Source organism: Camelus ferus, chromosome 27, assembly GCF_009834535.1.
Source record: "Camelus ferus isolate YT-003-E chromosome 27, BCGSAC_Cfer_1.0, whole genome shotgun sequence".
Lineage (NCBI taxonomy): Eukaryota > Metazoa > Chordata > Mammalia > Artiodactyla > Camelidae > Camelus > Camelus ferus.
Genome location: NC_045722.1, coordinates 20793121 through 20809489, shown reverse-complemented (window position 1 = coordinate 20809489; position 16369 = coordinate 20793121). Strand labels below are relative to the sequence as shown.

General features: G+C 37.5%; 1 protein-coding gene across 3 annotated transcripts in view; it reads right to left on the bottom strand.

Moving 5' to 3' along the window:
- Positions 1 to 3194: 3194 nt before the first annotated feature.
- The window catches only part of LRRC28 (leucine rich repeat containing 28), a 105328-nt gene continuing 92153 nt past the window's right edge, over positions 3195 to 16369 (bottom strand). For 2 of the 3 annotated variants that reach the window (XM_032469398.1, XM_032469400.1), the window contains one exon: positions 5809 to 6118. In XM_032469398.1, the coding sequence (XP_032325289.1) occupies positions 6046 to 6118 (73 nt within the window). In that variant the 3' untranslated portion in view covers positions 5809 to 6045. Of the gene's footprint in view, positions 6119 to 16369 lie in introns of all 3 variants that reach the window. The other variant, XM_032469399.1, reaches the window with a different exon arrangement.

The window sequence follows — 16369 nt, the reverse complement described above, 5'->3', positions numbered from 1 at the left end:
CTTGTTTGATAGTCATGTACTTTAGCACTTTGAATACGTCATCTCACTGCCTTCTGGCTTCCATGGTTTCTGATGAGCATCCCTTGCACCAGTCACTTCTCTCTTGCTGCTTTCAAGATTTTCTCCTTGTCTTTACTTTTTTGACAGTATGATTATATGTCCAGGAATGGATCTCTTAGAGTTTATCCTACTTGGGTTTCATTGAACTTCTAGGGTATATAAGTTAATATTTTTCATCAAATTTTATAGTCTTTGGTCATCAGTTTTTTTTCAAATACTCTTTTTCTCTTGTTCCCTTATGTGACTCCCATTATGCATATGTTGGTAAATCTGATGGTGTCCCATAGGTCTCTGGGGCTCTATTAACTTTTCTTCACTCTCTTTTCTTTCTGTTCCTCAGACTGGATCATCTCAATTGACCTACAGTTAAGTTTGCTGATTCTTTCTTCTGTCTGCTCAAGTCTGATGTTGAGCGCTTCTGGGAAATTTTAAATTTCAGTTATTTTATTTAAACTCTAGAACTTATATTTGGTTATTTTTATAATTTATATCTACTTGGTGAGACATAATTTTCATACTTCATTTCTTTGAATATTATTTAAAATAGCTGATTTCAAGTCTTTGCCTGCAGAGTCCAATGTTTGGACTCCCGCAAGTACAATTTAGTGACTTTTTGCAGTGTGTATGGGACATACTTGTTTCTTTGCATGTCTCATAATTTTTTGAGGGAAACTGGACATTTTAAATAATGGGTAACTTTGGAAATTAGATTTATTTAACCCTTTTCCAAAGGTTTGATGTTGTGACTGGTTTTTGTTTGTTTAGTGACTCATCTGAACTAATTCTGTAAAGTCTATATTCTTTGTAGTGCATAGATCCTGAAGTCTTGATTAGGTAGTTTCATGGTGAGCTACACTGGACAGATTTCCTTAAACAACTGAAACCAAAAATTCTCCCAGTCTTTGTTGTGCACTTTGTGTGAACGTTGGGATACCCTTCAACACTCAGTCGGAAAGTTGACAGTTCTGTCTTAACCTTCACTTTCTGCTTGTGCAGATCATCAAGGTTAACCTAAAGTGAGAACTTAGGATGTCCTCAGGTTCTTCCTGAGCTGGAGTAGCAACCCTTGGCCTGTGAAAAGTCCTACGCATGCACATGACCATCTAACTTCCCAGGAAATGTTACAGCTTTTCAAAGCCCCTATGAATATCTCATTCCTCAACTTTTCCTCTTAAGTTTAAGTTTTCCTCTATTGTTTGCTCCAATGGTTATCTACTGCTTCAGGCAGCAACAACTGCCTTTAATTTTTTTCAGTAGATGTTCCTGTGGAAAAGGCTTGTCATACCTGGCAAGCTCTGATCAGGAAAAATAAAGACAGTGAGGCCTTGTAAGTGAGGTCTTCCAGGGAATCACCAGATAATTCTCTGGGAATGAGACTTTGAAGGGGTCCAACCCCATTCTGCTCCCTCCAGTGGCTTCTGTGCTGCTGCTTCTATCTTGATTGTGGACTGTTGGTTTTCAAGGATACAGCAGAGCTGGAAATGGGCAGGGGGAATAGAAATAGAGCAAGTTAAAATGCCACAAGGCTTACTGTTCTGAGATTCAGCTATTTCTCTCAAATAAATATTCCTTGGAATACTGCAAGGTTAATTTCCAGAGTTCTGAAAAAAGTTAATTCTGACAATTTCTGTGAATTTTCTCCTTGTTTTTATGGAGGGGAGAATTTTTGGAGGTCCTTAATCCACCATTCTGGCTGGCTTTAAGTATAATGTCTTTTTATTTTTCTTAACAGGATGAATCTGGTTGAAACAATAAAGCCATCACTATGGACATTTCTAGGCATTCACATGGTTCCGTATCTGTGACAAAAACCAAACTGGATACAGTATGAATTATAGAAAATGTCCACACTCCAAATGAATGTTGCCAAAATTTTTCAGTATGCAGATTCAAAGAGTTTTAGAAAATTTTTTCCTTATACAATAAATATGAAAGAAAGAAAGGGAAAAAGGGAGAAAGAAATAAAGAAAGAAAGAAAAAGAAAAGAAAAGAAAAGAAAAGAAAAGAAGAAAGAAAGAAAGAAAGAAAGAAAGAAAGAAAGAAAGAAAGAAAGAAAGAAAGAAAGAAAGAAAGAAAGAGAAAGAAAGAAAGAAGGAAAGAATGAATCTTGGAATATTATAGTCTCAAAATTGCTATGAGAAACAAAATCTGAAATTTTTTATCACAGGCAGCAAGCATAATCCACACTTTGCTGTAAGGTGAATGAAGAAACAAACTGGGCCAACTCTTGCCAAGTCTCTTAATTACATATAAAAATAACCTCCAAATGCTCCACCTCTGCCCAGCCACCACATTGGGCTGCCAGTACTTTTCTGTCTCTGATGTACAAGGGACCATATAGTCATGCTTTAAAGAGAACAACCTAGACCGTGAAGCAATCCCTTTTCCTGACCAAGCATAACAGTCAGTCAGCTATGGTCAATCCTGTTCCTAGACACACCTGCATCACTTTTGGATCTATCAGCTAATAGCACAGAGAGGTACTTCCTGGGTAGGGACAGTGAGACTTGAATGATTTTTAGACAGACATTTGGCTATTTTCAAGAATACAGGCTTCATAAAAATCCCCTCAGTTTAAGAGAAAGCAAAATAGTCACTTGATTCCTGGGGAAATGTAGAAGAGCCTCATTAGGAGTAAGAAAGAGTTGGTGGAAAATCCAAAGATAATAAACGCATAGTAAAATGGCCAAAAATAAGATTCCTTATTTTTAAATCAGATTACAAGCCTATGAAATGAATTTAATCTCAATATTTAATTACATCAGGTTGCATTAGCGTTGGCCGTTAGGAATTCACGTTCATAAATCATCTGAATAAAAACGTTTTGCTTTCTGCTGAAGCAATGTATTGTGTTTAAGCTTTTTACGGTAAAGATAGACATGTTTGATTTTTCAATTCAGGAAACATAAACTTAATTTTACTACAATAATTTCTAAAACTGGCTTTGAAAGAGATTACAAAGTAGATACATATTTTAGGGAAAACTATATGCAAAGCCTCATGAGCCAACTGGTATTGAAGCCTTTTTTTCTTAGACTGTGAACATTTTAATTCCTAATGCTAAAAATGGAAGTGCGATGTACATTAACCCATGCAGGCAAGCCAGAATGTGAAAGGTTTTAGTGAGTATTCAGTACATTGACCAAAAGATGTTTAATGCAGACTTCACTTTTCCAGAAAAGGAGGGCCAGATAACAAGATAACAAAGGAGTTCATCATTCTTTTCTATTAACCAGAGTTGATCCTCCACTAGTCAGGGCTCTTTTGTGTATTGATCATTTAAAAAAATGTTAAAGTGTGCTAAAAATATATATTTTATTCATTGAAGATGCAACATTTCATCTACACAATGCTATGTAATTAAAGATTTTGGTATGATAACCATTAGGTATTTTGAAGAACACAGATAAGGTAATCCACTTAAAATGGACCCCCTTTCTACTGTATCATAAGAGGACCTATGCCCAACAGGGTATCCTGGATTTTAAAATTTACTGTTAACCACATGTCAGACTATTGATGTAAACTTACCTGAACAGACCATATTTTCCAAGTAATTCACATTTTTTGCATTATTATAACTGCATGAAATATTTCTCTCTGTATGATAACTGCTGCTAAAGAAAACACATATATAATAAACTCAGAATTTTCTGCAAGACCCTGGACACTATTCAAATACTTAAAATGTTTTTCTCCAATCTATAACACTCTTTTATAATATCAAAATGTTAAGAATGACATCAGTGAATCCAGTATAAAATTTTTATAATGAACAGCACCAAAGAAGCCAAATAAAAAATTCCACTTCTCACTAATTAAGCTGGGTGCTGCACCAAAGATTAAAGTTGAGACTGGCCGAAGGTTGCCTGCCCAGCCCTCTGCTGGAGTTCAACATACATTGTTTATAACAGGTACAGGTACAGAGAGGCTGCTTGGATTGTAAGGATCTACGTAAAATTTCAGACAAGTTAAAAGTATTACATATCCTTGTCTGACAAGAATCCTGAATATCAGGTTAGCAAATTTCATAGCTCCATTTTAAGACATATGATCACAGAGGGTTAAGTGGAAAGATACTGAAAAATATTTACTGTCACTTAAATGATAGGCAGCATCCACTTAGGCCTGAACCTCATTTGTGAAGTTTCATTCCACATTTTTCACCTCGCAGTTTATGTACATGTAGAGGTTACGCTAAAACTTCAATTATTCCAAAGGATGAAAGAAGTGTTACATTTTGATACAGATCTTCAGTTCCTATTATCCTGTAAGCCTTTGAAGTGTTAAGGCTGAGCAGGCCAGCTATGAAAGGGACAAGAGGAAGTGAGAACAGTGGAAATACAGTTGGTGATGTTCTGCCTTCACCATTCTATACAGATAGTCTGTTTTCCGGGCAGCAGGTGGTGTGACTGTGAAAAGATCACACATTTGTCAGTAACTATGTAGGATTTTTAGCAGTTAGAGCCTAGCATCACAGATTTAGGGCAGCTAATAAAATGCCGTAAACCAAAATTTTGACAAGTCTGAAATTTTTTTAAAATAAATTTTCCTACCAAGTAAACCTTGGTTCCCTTTTAATCTTGCCTTACAAAAAACTCCATATAATTGAATTTTTTTTTAAACAAAGTAAAAAAAGAATCACTTCGCAGCAACCAGATGAACATCTGGTGGCAAAGCAGCACTAAAATGCCATCCTTTCAAAGGAAGAGCAAATATGTGAGTGCTCCATTAAGAGCTTTATCTCCTGTCAAAGCACAAGCTCACACTTTCCATCTATGGCCTTTTTGCAAAAGTCCAAGGCTGAATTTGGACCTGCTTTTCCTGTGTCTTCTCAGTGGTATCTGGACAACAGTGTGTCAAGTACATAAGAAATCTAGGGTCAAAAATGAAGATTATCTAATGCACCAGGTATTTAAATGAATGTGCCCAGGCTGTAGTTAGAATCACCTTGTGTAAAAACTAGTTAGAAGTAGCTAAAGCCAGTTTACCACATATAACAAAAATATTTCAAAGTCAATATAAATTTAACCATAAGTCCATCTAACAAGAAACACCAGAGGTCATATTTTGATGTGTCTTTTTCTCTCCCCTTTTCAGTAGCTAGAAAGTGTTTAAATCTGGGAAGATAAGGATCAGATCTTTTAAAGCCTCAAATAGTCCCTCAAACTCTTCTCATATTAAGAAAAAAAAACTTACCAGGAAACAAAGGAATTCAAAAATTATTTTTCTGTAAATAGCCTTTCAAAATAAGTGTGCTTCATTTATAATCTACATTTTAATTTTTAAAATCCCTCACAAAAGTCTCTTAATACATTGCAAAACTTTATATCTACATATGTGTGTTAGGACCCCTCTGACGCCTCTACTGGAGTCTAACTTGGCTGCCATCTCACGCACCACCCCCCAAGGCCCCCAATCCCAACCCCAACCAACACACACACTGCTGCTCAATACTACTGAGCCCATAGGGTTTGCTGAAATTCGTTAAAAACATGGAGGAAAACCTCTGAGGGAAATAATTCTCCGGGGAAAGAATGAGAAAGGAGAAGGTTACAAGTATCATTGAAGGTTCGTGTGTTCAAAAGTTAATTTGGTTGTATCACCAAATTATAGTTCTTCAGGGAACTGAAACCTGTTCTAAATTAGACTTGGGGACGCGCATCAGTCCGCGTGTATAAATCCGCGTAAATACTCTGCGTATGAGACACACTCACATAAAAAGAAAAACACAGAAGACAGACGGTCTTCAATTTGGGGAAGGATATATTCCAACTTGGGGGGAGGGTGAAGGCATTTCAGCTGTGAAGCTCTGTCAGGACATTTCCAGAGCTCTGCAGTCCCCGAGTCTGACAGGACAGGCTGTAGGGAGGGGCCAGTTGGGCCTGGCTGGACTGTCCCCTCTCTCTGCTGCACAAATGGTGTGCGACGTGCAGGCGACTTCGGTGTCAAGCTGGCCACACTCCTGAGGCTCTTGAGTGTTTATCAGCTCAGTAGGTCAAAAGTCTGCAGACACTGGGTGGAGCAGCAGTAAGCCACAAAACTCACAGTCGTCCTCCTGGAAGGGGAAAAAGGGAGACAAGGACACTGTGAGTTCAAGTTAAAGTCTCAGGATTCTTTCCATCAGAGACAGTCTTTTTCTTTGTTAAAATATGAGATGAGGAACGGTCAATGAAGTGCACAACAGAAATGTAAATTCCTTTTAAAATTGAGCACTGGAATCAGTGAGGCATGTGCATGCTTACTTTACTAGACGTTTTCAAATGACATAACATCCCTGTGTTAGCAGTGAAGGAAAAATAAGCTTTTTGCATCTTATGGTTTGAATTGTGCTTAGTAGAACCAATAGTGCAATGAAAGAATTTGAAATACATTATAAAAATCATCTAACAGAAAATGTCACCAATTTAGCTAGAAAACTTACATATACCAAAGAACTTAAACAACATAATTTTCAGGAATGTATCCTACAAATGCATTCCCACAGATTGCTTATAGAGGTAATTTCAGAATCTGAATAGTGGGGTTTGAGGGTCTTTTCCCACAAAGCAGAGAAATTCCATCTTAAACTCCTGTTCGGCACCTTCCTGCAGTGAGTCATGAGCCCTCTGACGCACCCTGGGTGGCTCCCGCTGTTAGACGCCTTGTTTTCCTACCAGAAGTGCTATCCTTTGGTAAGGAGAGAACAATCCACTGGCATTTTCATGGGACGCCCCTGGGCCGACTGTCTTCTATTTTCCCCACCCTAGTTTTTACCTTTCTCTGTAGTCCAAGGAGGTGACCTCGACAGACCCTACCACCAAAACTGCCTGACTGCTGGTTTCTAGCAGAATTAGGCCAGCGGGAGGCATAGCAGGGAAGCTGAAGGGCAGGAAGAGAGAAAAGCTGAATATTTCTTTTCTTCTTCTTTTTTTTTTTTAATAGACTTTCTTCTTTTAGGGCAGTTTTCGGTTCACAGCAGAATTGAGCAGATTTCTTCTTTTCTTTTTTTCAAAGTCTAGTTAGTTGAGGTATAGTTACATACAAGCATACAATAAAATTCACCCATTTTAAGTGTACAGTTGAATGGGCTTTGAGATATATACTATTATTGAACTAATACCACAGTCAAGTAATAAAACATTTCTTGTATCCCCACAAATTCTACTTGTAGCCCCACGCCCCAGCCCCAACTCCCTGCCAAGTCTCCAGCAACCATTTGATCAATTTATTTCTCTTTGGCATTATTTCCCCTGGGCACCAAATCCTCCAAAAGAAGCTTTGTCATTATTCCATCTTGGATAATAAAAACCCTCGAGGTGAGAGCTAGACCTGCTTCTACAGGTTCTCTTGTCTTAGATTTTTGGACTAATCTTGGATTCCCTTTCCAACTGGTTCCAGCTGTTTGGCTGATGTGAGGATAAAGCTTCCCTGGATGGACCCTCCTGCCTGGCTCCAGTTCTCACTTGGCTTCGGTAACACTTTTCAACACGCAACCAGACAGTGGACAGCTCTGCCTTAGCCTTCACGTCCTGCTCACCCAGAGTCTCAATATCAACCAGAGGTGGGAGCTCAGGGCCTTCTTGGGTTTCTTCTGAGCATGCTCACATCCTTATGCATGCACACAGCCTTACATACTCCCAGGAGGACGTTAGCGCTTTCCAAGCCCCAATGGAGACCTCATTCCCCCAATTTTCCTCTTTAGCTTTATGGTTAGCCTACTGTTTGCCCAGCAGTTATCCACTGCCTCAGGCATCTGTGAAGTTAACCAATTGCCTGTAATTGTTTTGACAATTTTTTTTTTCCAGACTATACAAACAGTTCATACAACTCACCACCACCACCACCAACAAACAACAAGTAACCCATTCAAAAAATGGGCAGAAGACCTAAACAGACATTTGTCCAATGAAGACATACAGATGGTCAACAGGCACATGGAAAGATGCTCAACATCGCTAATTATCAGAGAAATGCAAATCACAACTACAATGAGGTTATCACCTCAGACCAGTCAGAGTGGCCATCATTAAAAAGTCCAAGATTCCTTTTAACATTGTTTAACTTAATGGCAATATTTATAGTTTAATAGAATAAAACACAATTTCAGTTATTAGATTTGGGGGGGGGGTTGTTTGCTTTCAGTTACACACGAGCAAAACTGTTGACTCTCAATATTTTGATACCCTCAGAGAAGAGGCTTTTTGCACTGGTAAGGTCTAACTGAAGTCAAATAAAGACAGACTGCAGGTGGGGTTTTTCAAGGAATCACCAAACAGTGACGGTGCTCTGGCAATGGGCCTTTGAAGACACTCCCTCTCCCCTCTACCCCTTTCCACTTGCTGCTGGGCTGCTGGTTTTTACTGTGATTGCAGAGTCTTGGTTTTCAAGGTTAAGACTAGAAAATGGGACTGTAAGTTAAAATATCACAAAGCTCTCTATTCTTACTGAGATGCAGCCACTTTTCTTGAATAAAGGCGCTCTGGGTTACTGTAAGCCTTTTGTTAATTTCCAGAGTTCTGAAAAATTCTATTCTCACCATTTTTTTTGCCAGTTTTCTCATTGCTTTTATGGAAAGGTTGACTATTTCTACCCCGGCCCATCTCTACCCTTCTGACCAGAACTCCTATTAAGCAGGTCCTCTCTGATGGCTCTAGTTCTCAACAGCCTCCAGATCTCCCTTTGTCCTTCATGCCTAAAGATTAAGAATGGTAAAGCTTCCCACTGCTGTAAGTTCTCAGGTACTTCATCACCCTTGTGGGTGCTCTGAACCCTGCCTGTACTTCTGTAAATCATCCCTCTCCATTAATTTCACTTCAAAATCCCAGCTTATGTGTGTTTTCCAGCCAGTACCCTGACTGATTTAGTATACGTTAAAGGAAGTGGTCTAAAGAAACAGTCCATTAAAGTGGGATTCTGGGATTGGGTTGGTAAACGCATGAATGGTCTCCTTTCTAGGGGAAAATGGGACACTGCTAATCTTTAGTCAGTTACAGCATCACGATTACTCGAAGCATCACTGAGATTGCCAGTGAGGGTAAGGCACTGGGAGATAGCGTGGCTCTGGCATTTGATAGCTGTGGCATCATGTTGAATTCAAAGATTGGGAGGGTGATGGCTTCTTTTGACTGCTGAAGATACTCCCCCAAATCCCAAACCCCTCCAAAAAAAAAACCAAAAAAAAAAAAACCAAAAAAAAAACCCAAAAAACAAAATTCTCACCTCAAGGCATAGGTAGAGAGAGAATCAGAAAGTTTCTACGGTGGCCTTAAAGGAATTCTTATTTTATGAAGCTGTGGGAGGAACATGCCTGAGGCCTGAATGTACAGGCTGCAGAATCACATGTCAGCTAAAGGTGTGTTTATGCTCAGTCTCTTACGCTAAGGCAAAGAAGATGGTTGGGAAGGGGTGGAGACTTGAGATGGAAACCTTTGTTTGTCCAGACACAAATCTAAGAACCCAGAGCGTCTAATATCTCTAAACGTTTCCTCACATCAGAATCAATCCTTCTTACCTTCGAAGAAAATAAGCATTTGTTTGAATAAAAATATATCACTGGCTTCATCTGGGGGTGGTTATATGAAAAAAGAAACACCTACTCTCTTCAGGACCCACACCAACAATACTTACTGCCTCTAGACCCACAGAGAGTAAAATCTCAGCATGATTCAGAGAGTTAATTGCAAGGCCTGCTCCTGGGAGAGATTATGTACATGAAGGAGTTGTAGAATCTTGCCAAGTTTTATTAGCAGGAATCTGGAAAGCAAGCATGGAAATGGATTCTAAGTATATTAGCCAGTAAGAATAATTCTAAGATTGGATTAAGCCAAGAAGGGTGCTTCACAGAGGCCTTAGGATTCAACGTGTTAGCTCGAGTACCTGTAATGGTTAATAGAAGTCTGGACTCAGTACAGGCTTACAGTCAAGGAAACAGAGATGCTGGAACTCCCACTGCACAGTCTAGAGGGAGGAGATCAAAGGCTTAGCGAAATGTTGAAATGGATCCAGTGTGGCGTAACTTGCTCAGTCACCTCCTGGAAACTTCTGGGAGGGTCAGGAAGACAGTCCCTTCACTAAGACATTAAGATATGTCTTGGTGAGGGGAATACAAACTGGAAGTAGCAAGCGCACTTAATACTTATTACAACACATGCCTACTAGAGGCGAAAGAGAAAGCTTGCAAAAGTTCAGGCATCTGCTACATTGGTAAAGTTTCAAACGAGAAAGAAGAATTGCATCCAGAACTGCCCACTATGAAGAAACAGATCCACACTTGTGGGTGGGTCCCTTTGGATTCTGGAAGCAAAATACATTTTGGTGGGAACTACTGGTTCTCCCAAGATGGAGTAGCCCCAGTCCTCCAAGATCTTTTCTCTTACAACTAAAACACCATGGTCAGAACATAATAAACAAGCACTGGAAGATTCTGAAAGATAGAATGAAGGTAGACAGCCTAGGACCCTGGGATTTGAGAATAAACACAGTAATGGTGAATGCCCTAGGTTTCCTTATTATCTCTCATATATTCAGATAGGATGCTGTAGACACTTACAACCCGAACCACCAGCAAGCAGAGACCAAGAGAAAAAAAAAAAAGCCAAGAAAAGTCTGTTCTCCCTATCCAAAGAATGGGGACAAAGAAATCTACCAAATTCTATGGAAAGTAAATAAGCAGTTGCTTGGGCTGGGTGTGGGGGAACAGAGAAGCAATAGCTGAAGAGTCCAAGGTTTCTTTTAGGACGAGAAACATGTTCTAGACTTGTGGTGCTGGTTGCACCTATCTGTGAATATAGTAAAAACTAATGAACTGTATACTTTAAATGGGTGAATTGTCATGTAAATTATCTCAATAAAGCTGTTAAAAAACAACAGCACTGAAAGGAGAAGTAGGTAAGTTCACGGTTAGAGTGGGGACTTCAACATCTTCCTCTCAGCAGCTGACAGACCCACTAGACAGAAATCAGCACAGGTATAGAAGCAAACAATGAGCCAGAGAATCAAACTGATATATACAAAACGCTCCACTCAACAGCAGCAAATTACACTTTTTTCCCCAAAATGCCCTTGGAACATTCACCAAGATAGACTATATTCTGTGCCATAAAACAAATCTCATAAATTTGAAAGAACTGAAATACAGAGAACATGTCTGGTTTCATTTTTCACATATGAAGAGCCTAGAAGTCCTCACTCTTGTTCTTACAAGAACAAGCTGAATAAATTGAAAATCAGTAACTCCTTCCACTCTAACTAGAGAATTGAGGTTGTAGGGCAAACTGCAACCTCAAACTTTAGTGAGACAAGTGAATCCAGGGAGTCATGGCTAAGAACTGCTTATGTGGACAGAAGATGCTAGAATTGCTGTGGGCTGAGTGTGGACAAGCCTGAGAGTGAGATACTCCTGGGACTGCAAAATTATGGTGACCTGCCCATATTCTTGGGAATTTTCCTGTAGGAACACTATAGGCTGTCATGGTGAAAAGTCAAAAAAGACCTCCTTGCTGCTCAGTCAGGAGGAAGAAAAGAGTAGACACTGTGTAACATGCCCAGAGCACCCTCCACAACAAAGGGCTGCTCCCAGAGGAAGAGAGTTCACCAGAGCCTGATCCCAGCTGGGGAAGGGCACTCTTCCCACTGCGGCCCCCTCTGTGAAGGTCACAGCCCAGAAACACAGGCCCATTAAAATACTGAGACATAATCATAAAATCTCAGAATACTTCCCTCCCTCACTTACCACCAGAGTAAATGGGCTCCAGCATAAGGACAGTGGCTTGCAGATAAAACAGCTGTAAGATGCAGGCTCTCTGAGGAGGAGTATATGTGGAAGCCCAAAGTCAAGCGAAGAGAATTAAAGGACATTAAAAGAATCTGAATTTGAATTCTAAGCTTCTAGTACTTACTATAGCAAACATTAAACACAGCTCATCTCCTAGAGAGATTAAGGTACAATTTCACACTAAATGCCAATTTATTTCAGTTCTTATTACCCAGTAAAATATGTCTGACTTTCAACAAAAAATTACAAGAGATGTCAAAGGGCACAAAAAAGTACATGCTGAAGAGTCAAGGAAAACCTCAGAACCAGACTCAGATGTGACAGAGATGTTAGAATTCTTACAGGGAATTAAAAAAAAAATAGAACAGAAAATCTAGACCTGTGAGACAACTTTTAAAGGTACAACATATACATAATTAGAATGCTAGAAAGAGAAGGAGAGAAAAAGAACAGAAGAAATATTTGAAGTATTAGTGGTTAAGAACTTTACAAAATTAATGACAAATCCAGAAGCTTAACAGTACCAAGCAGGATAAAAATAAAAAACAAAAACAACCCCCCAAAAATTACACATAAGCATATCATATTTAAACTGGAGAAAACCAAAGAAAAGGGAAATCTTAAAAAAAAAAAAAAGCCAGAGAGAAAAACCCCTTTATCTATAGAGGAACAATCATAAGAATTACAGTAGACCTCTTATTAGAATCATGCAAGCGAGAAGAGAATGGAGTGAAACACTCGCTGTGCTCAAAGAAAAGAAATCACTAACTCAGAATTCTATAATGCAGTGAAATTATCCTTCAAAAGTACAGGAGTATAAAGAATTTTTCAGAGAAACTGAGAACTGAGGAAGTTCACTGCCACCAGACTTGCCTTCTGAGACAGGTTGAAAGGAGTTCTTCAGGGAGAGGAAAAAGGATAGAGGCCAGAAATTCAGATCTACATAAAAACAGGGATAGGGATGACCCTAAGGTGTCCACCAAAAACTATTAGAACTAATAAATTAATTCAGTAAAGTTAAAAGATGCAAGATTAATATACAGAAGTATATTACTTTTCTACAGTAATAATGAACTATCAGAAGGAGAATTCAACAAAACAATACTTCTTATTATTGCATCAAAAAGAATAAAATACCTGGAAGTAAATTTAACCAAGGAGGTGAAAAACCTGTACTCTGAAAACTGTAAGACACTGACAAAGGAAACTGAACACAATACAAATATATGGAAAGATGTTCAAGGATTGGAAGAATTTATATCATTAAAATGTCCATATTACCTAAGTCTACAGATTTATGTGATCCCTAAGGATCATATTTAACAAGTAATCCTAAAATTTATATGGAACTAAAAGACCCTGAGTTGCCAAAGCAGTCTTGAGAAAAAAGAACAAAGCTGGAAGGATCATGCTCCCTGATGTCAAACTGTACTACAAAGCTACAGTCGTCAAAACAGCATGGTACCGGCACAAAAACAGACATACAGATCAATGGAATAGAATATAGAGCCCAGAAATAAACCATGAAGTTACGGTCAATTAATCTACGCCAAGGGAGGCAAGAATATACAATAGAGAAAAGATGGTCTCTTCAGTAAGTGGTGCTGGGAAAACAGGGCAGCTACCTGTAAAAGAATGAAATTAGAACATTTTCTCACACCACATACAGAAATATACTAAAAACAGATTAAAGACCTAAATGTAAGACTGGAAACCATAAAACTCCTAGAAGTAAACATAGGCAGAACATTTTCTGACGTAAATCACAGCAATATTGTTTTTTGATCTGTCTCCTAAGGCAAAGAAACAAAAGCAAAAATAAACAACTTAAAAACTTCTGCACAGAAAAGGAAACCATCAACATAACAAAAAGACAACCTACTGAATGGGAGAAAATATTTGCAAATGATGTGACTGATAAGGGATTAATATCCAAAATATATAAAAATAGCTCATATAATTCAGTATCAAAAAACACACAACCCAATAAAAAAGTGGGCAGAAATCACAAATAGATATTTTTCCAAAGAAGACATACAGATAGATGTCCAACAAGCATATGAAAAGATGTTCAACAGTGCTATCATCAGAGAAATGCAAATGAAAACCACAATGAGAAGTCACCTCACTGTCAGAATGGCTATCATAAAAAAACCTACAAATAAGAAATGTTGGTAAGGATATGGAGAAAAGGGAACTCTAGCACACGGTTGGTGGGAATGTAAATTGGTGTAGCCACTATGGAAAACAGTATAGAGGTTCCTAAAAAAACAAAAATAGAACTACCATATGATCTAGCAATTCCACTTCTGGATATATATCTGAAGAAAACAAAACACTAATTCAAAAAGATACATACACCCCAATGTTCACAGCAGGCTTATTTACAATGGCCAAGATATGAAGTAACCTAAGTGTACATCAACAGAAGAATGGATGCAGAAGACGTGGCATATATATACACACAATGGAATATTAAACCTGAAAGTAATATGATATTGTAAGTCAACTACACTTCAATAAAAATTTTTAAAATAAAAACATTTTCAGAATAAATAAGTTAATTAAATCAAATAGAAAGGTTGTTGGAGAAGGAATAAAGGTAAATAAAATACTTCATTTTTGTAATTTTCAGTTGATCTAAAAATTACCTTGTTTGAAATAATAAGAGTAACAATGTATTGTATGATTACAGCAGATGAATAGTGAAATGAAAGACAGCAATGTTATAACAATTGGGAGGGAGAAGTTAGGAATACTAGGTACCTGTACTACATGTGGAGAAGTATAGTGTGCCATTTGAAGATGGAGTTAGATTACTTAAAATGTATACTGTAAACTCTAAGGAAACCACTACAAATTTTTAGAAAAGAAGTTTAATTGATATGGTATGAAAGGAGATAAAATGGAATTACATAAAATGCTCAGTTAAAAATCAGAGAAGACAAAAAAGGGGGAAGGGAGAAAGAACAGAGATAAAAAATAGAAAATAGTTAAAATCAGTAGTTATTAATCCAGCTAAATCAATAATCACTTTAAATGTGAATGTCTAAACAGCAAGGAAAAGACAGAGATTGTCTGAATGGATGAAAAACAAGACCTAATTATATATTGTGTACAAGAAACCCACTTTAAACATATAAATGCAGATTGGTTAAAAGTAAAGGGATGGTGAAAGATATACTGTATTAATGCTAAACAAAACAAAGATGGAATAGTTGTTTTGTTACAGATACAGCAGACTTCAGGACAAGCAAAATTATCATAAAGAGGAGCATTACATAGTAATAAAGGGGTCAATTCTCCAAGAAGGCATAACAAGGTGAAAGGTGAACGAACCTAATAACAGAGCATCAAAACACGTGATGCAAAAACTGATAGACCTTCAAGGAGAAAAGACAAACCCGCTATGAGAGTTGGCGATTCCAACACCCTCTTTTGAGTAATTGATAGATCTAGAAAGCAGAACATCAGAGAGAATATAGTTGAACTCAACAACATGATTAATCAACTGATGTTTACAGACATTCTATCCAACAACAGAAAAATACACACTCTTCTCAAATTCCAGAGAAATTTAAATATTTTGGACTGAATGAAAATGAAATACAACTGATCAAAAAATTCTTGGATGCAGCAGCAGAAGTACTAAAGGGGAATTTATAGCACTAAAAACAAATATTAGAAAAGAAGAAATCTCAAAAATCAATAACCTAAGCTTCCACCAGGAAGTCAGAGAAACTAAAGCAATTTAAGTCTAAAGCAGGTAAAAACTATAAGGCATGTTCTATGTCCATTACATTGTCCATTATGGAATCAAACTAGATACCAACAACAGAACAGGAAAATCTCCAAATGTGGAAATCTTCCCCATGGATTAAAGAGATAGTCTCAAAGGATATAAACACTTTCATGAACTTAATGAAAATAAAAATAAACATACACAAATTTGAAAGGTCTCAAATCAATAATCTAAGCTTCTACCCTAAAAAATCTAAAAAAACCAAACCAAACCAAAAAAAAAAAAAAAAAGAGAGAGTGAGAGAAATAAACCCAAAGCTAACAGAAAAAAGGAAATAATAAAGAAGAGAAATAAATGAAGTTGAAAACTTTGCTAGGATTAAGGATGTCAATAAAACTTATAAATCTTTAGCATGATTTACACAAACAAAGAAAACACAAACTAATACAAGAAATGAAAGAGGTGACCTTAGTACATATCCTGCAGCCATTAAAAGATATAAGGGAATACTGTAAACAGCTACACACTTATAAATTTGCAAACTGAGAAGAAATAAATGAACTCCTTGGAAACTACAAACTAACAAAACTCAACCAAGAAATAGCCAACCTGAATAGTCCTGTAACTATTAAAGAAATTGAATCTGTAATTAAAAAAAAGAAAGAAAGAAAAGAAATTTCCAGGCCCAGATGGTTTCACTGGAGAATTCTATCAAGCACTTAAAAAAGAACTAAGAAGAATTTTTACATGATCTTTTTCAGAAAAATAGAAGAGGAGGAAAACTTCCCAGCTCATTTTATGTGACTCTAAAG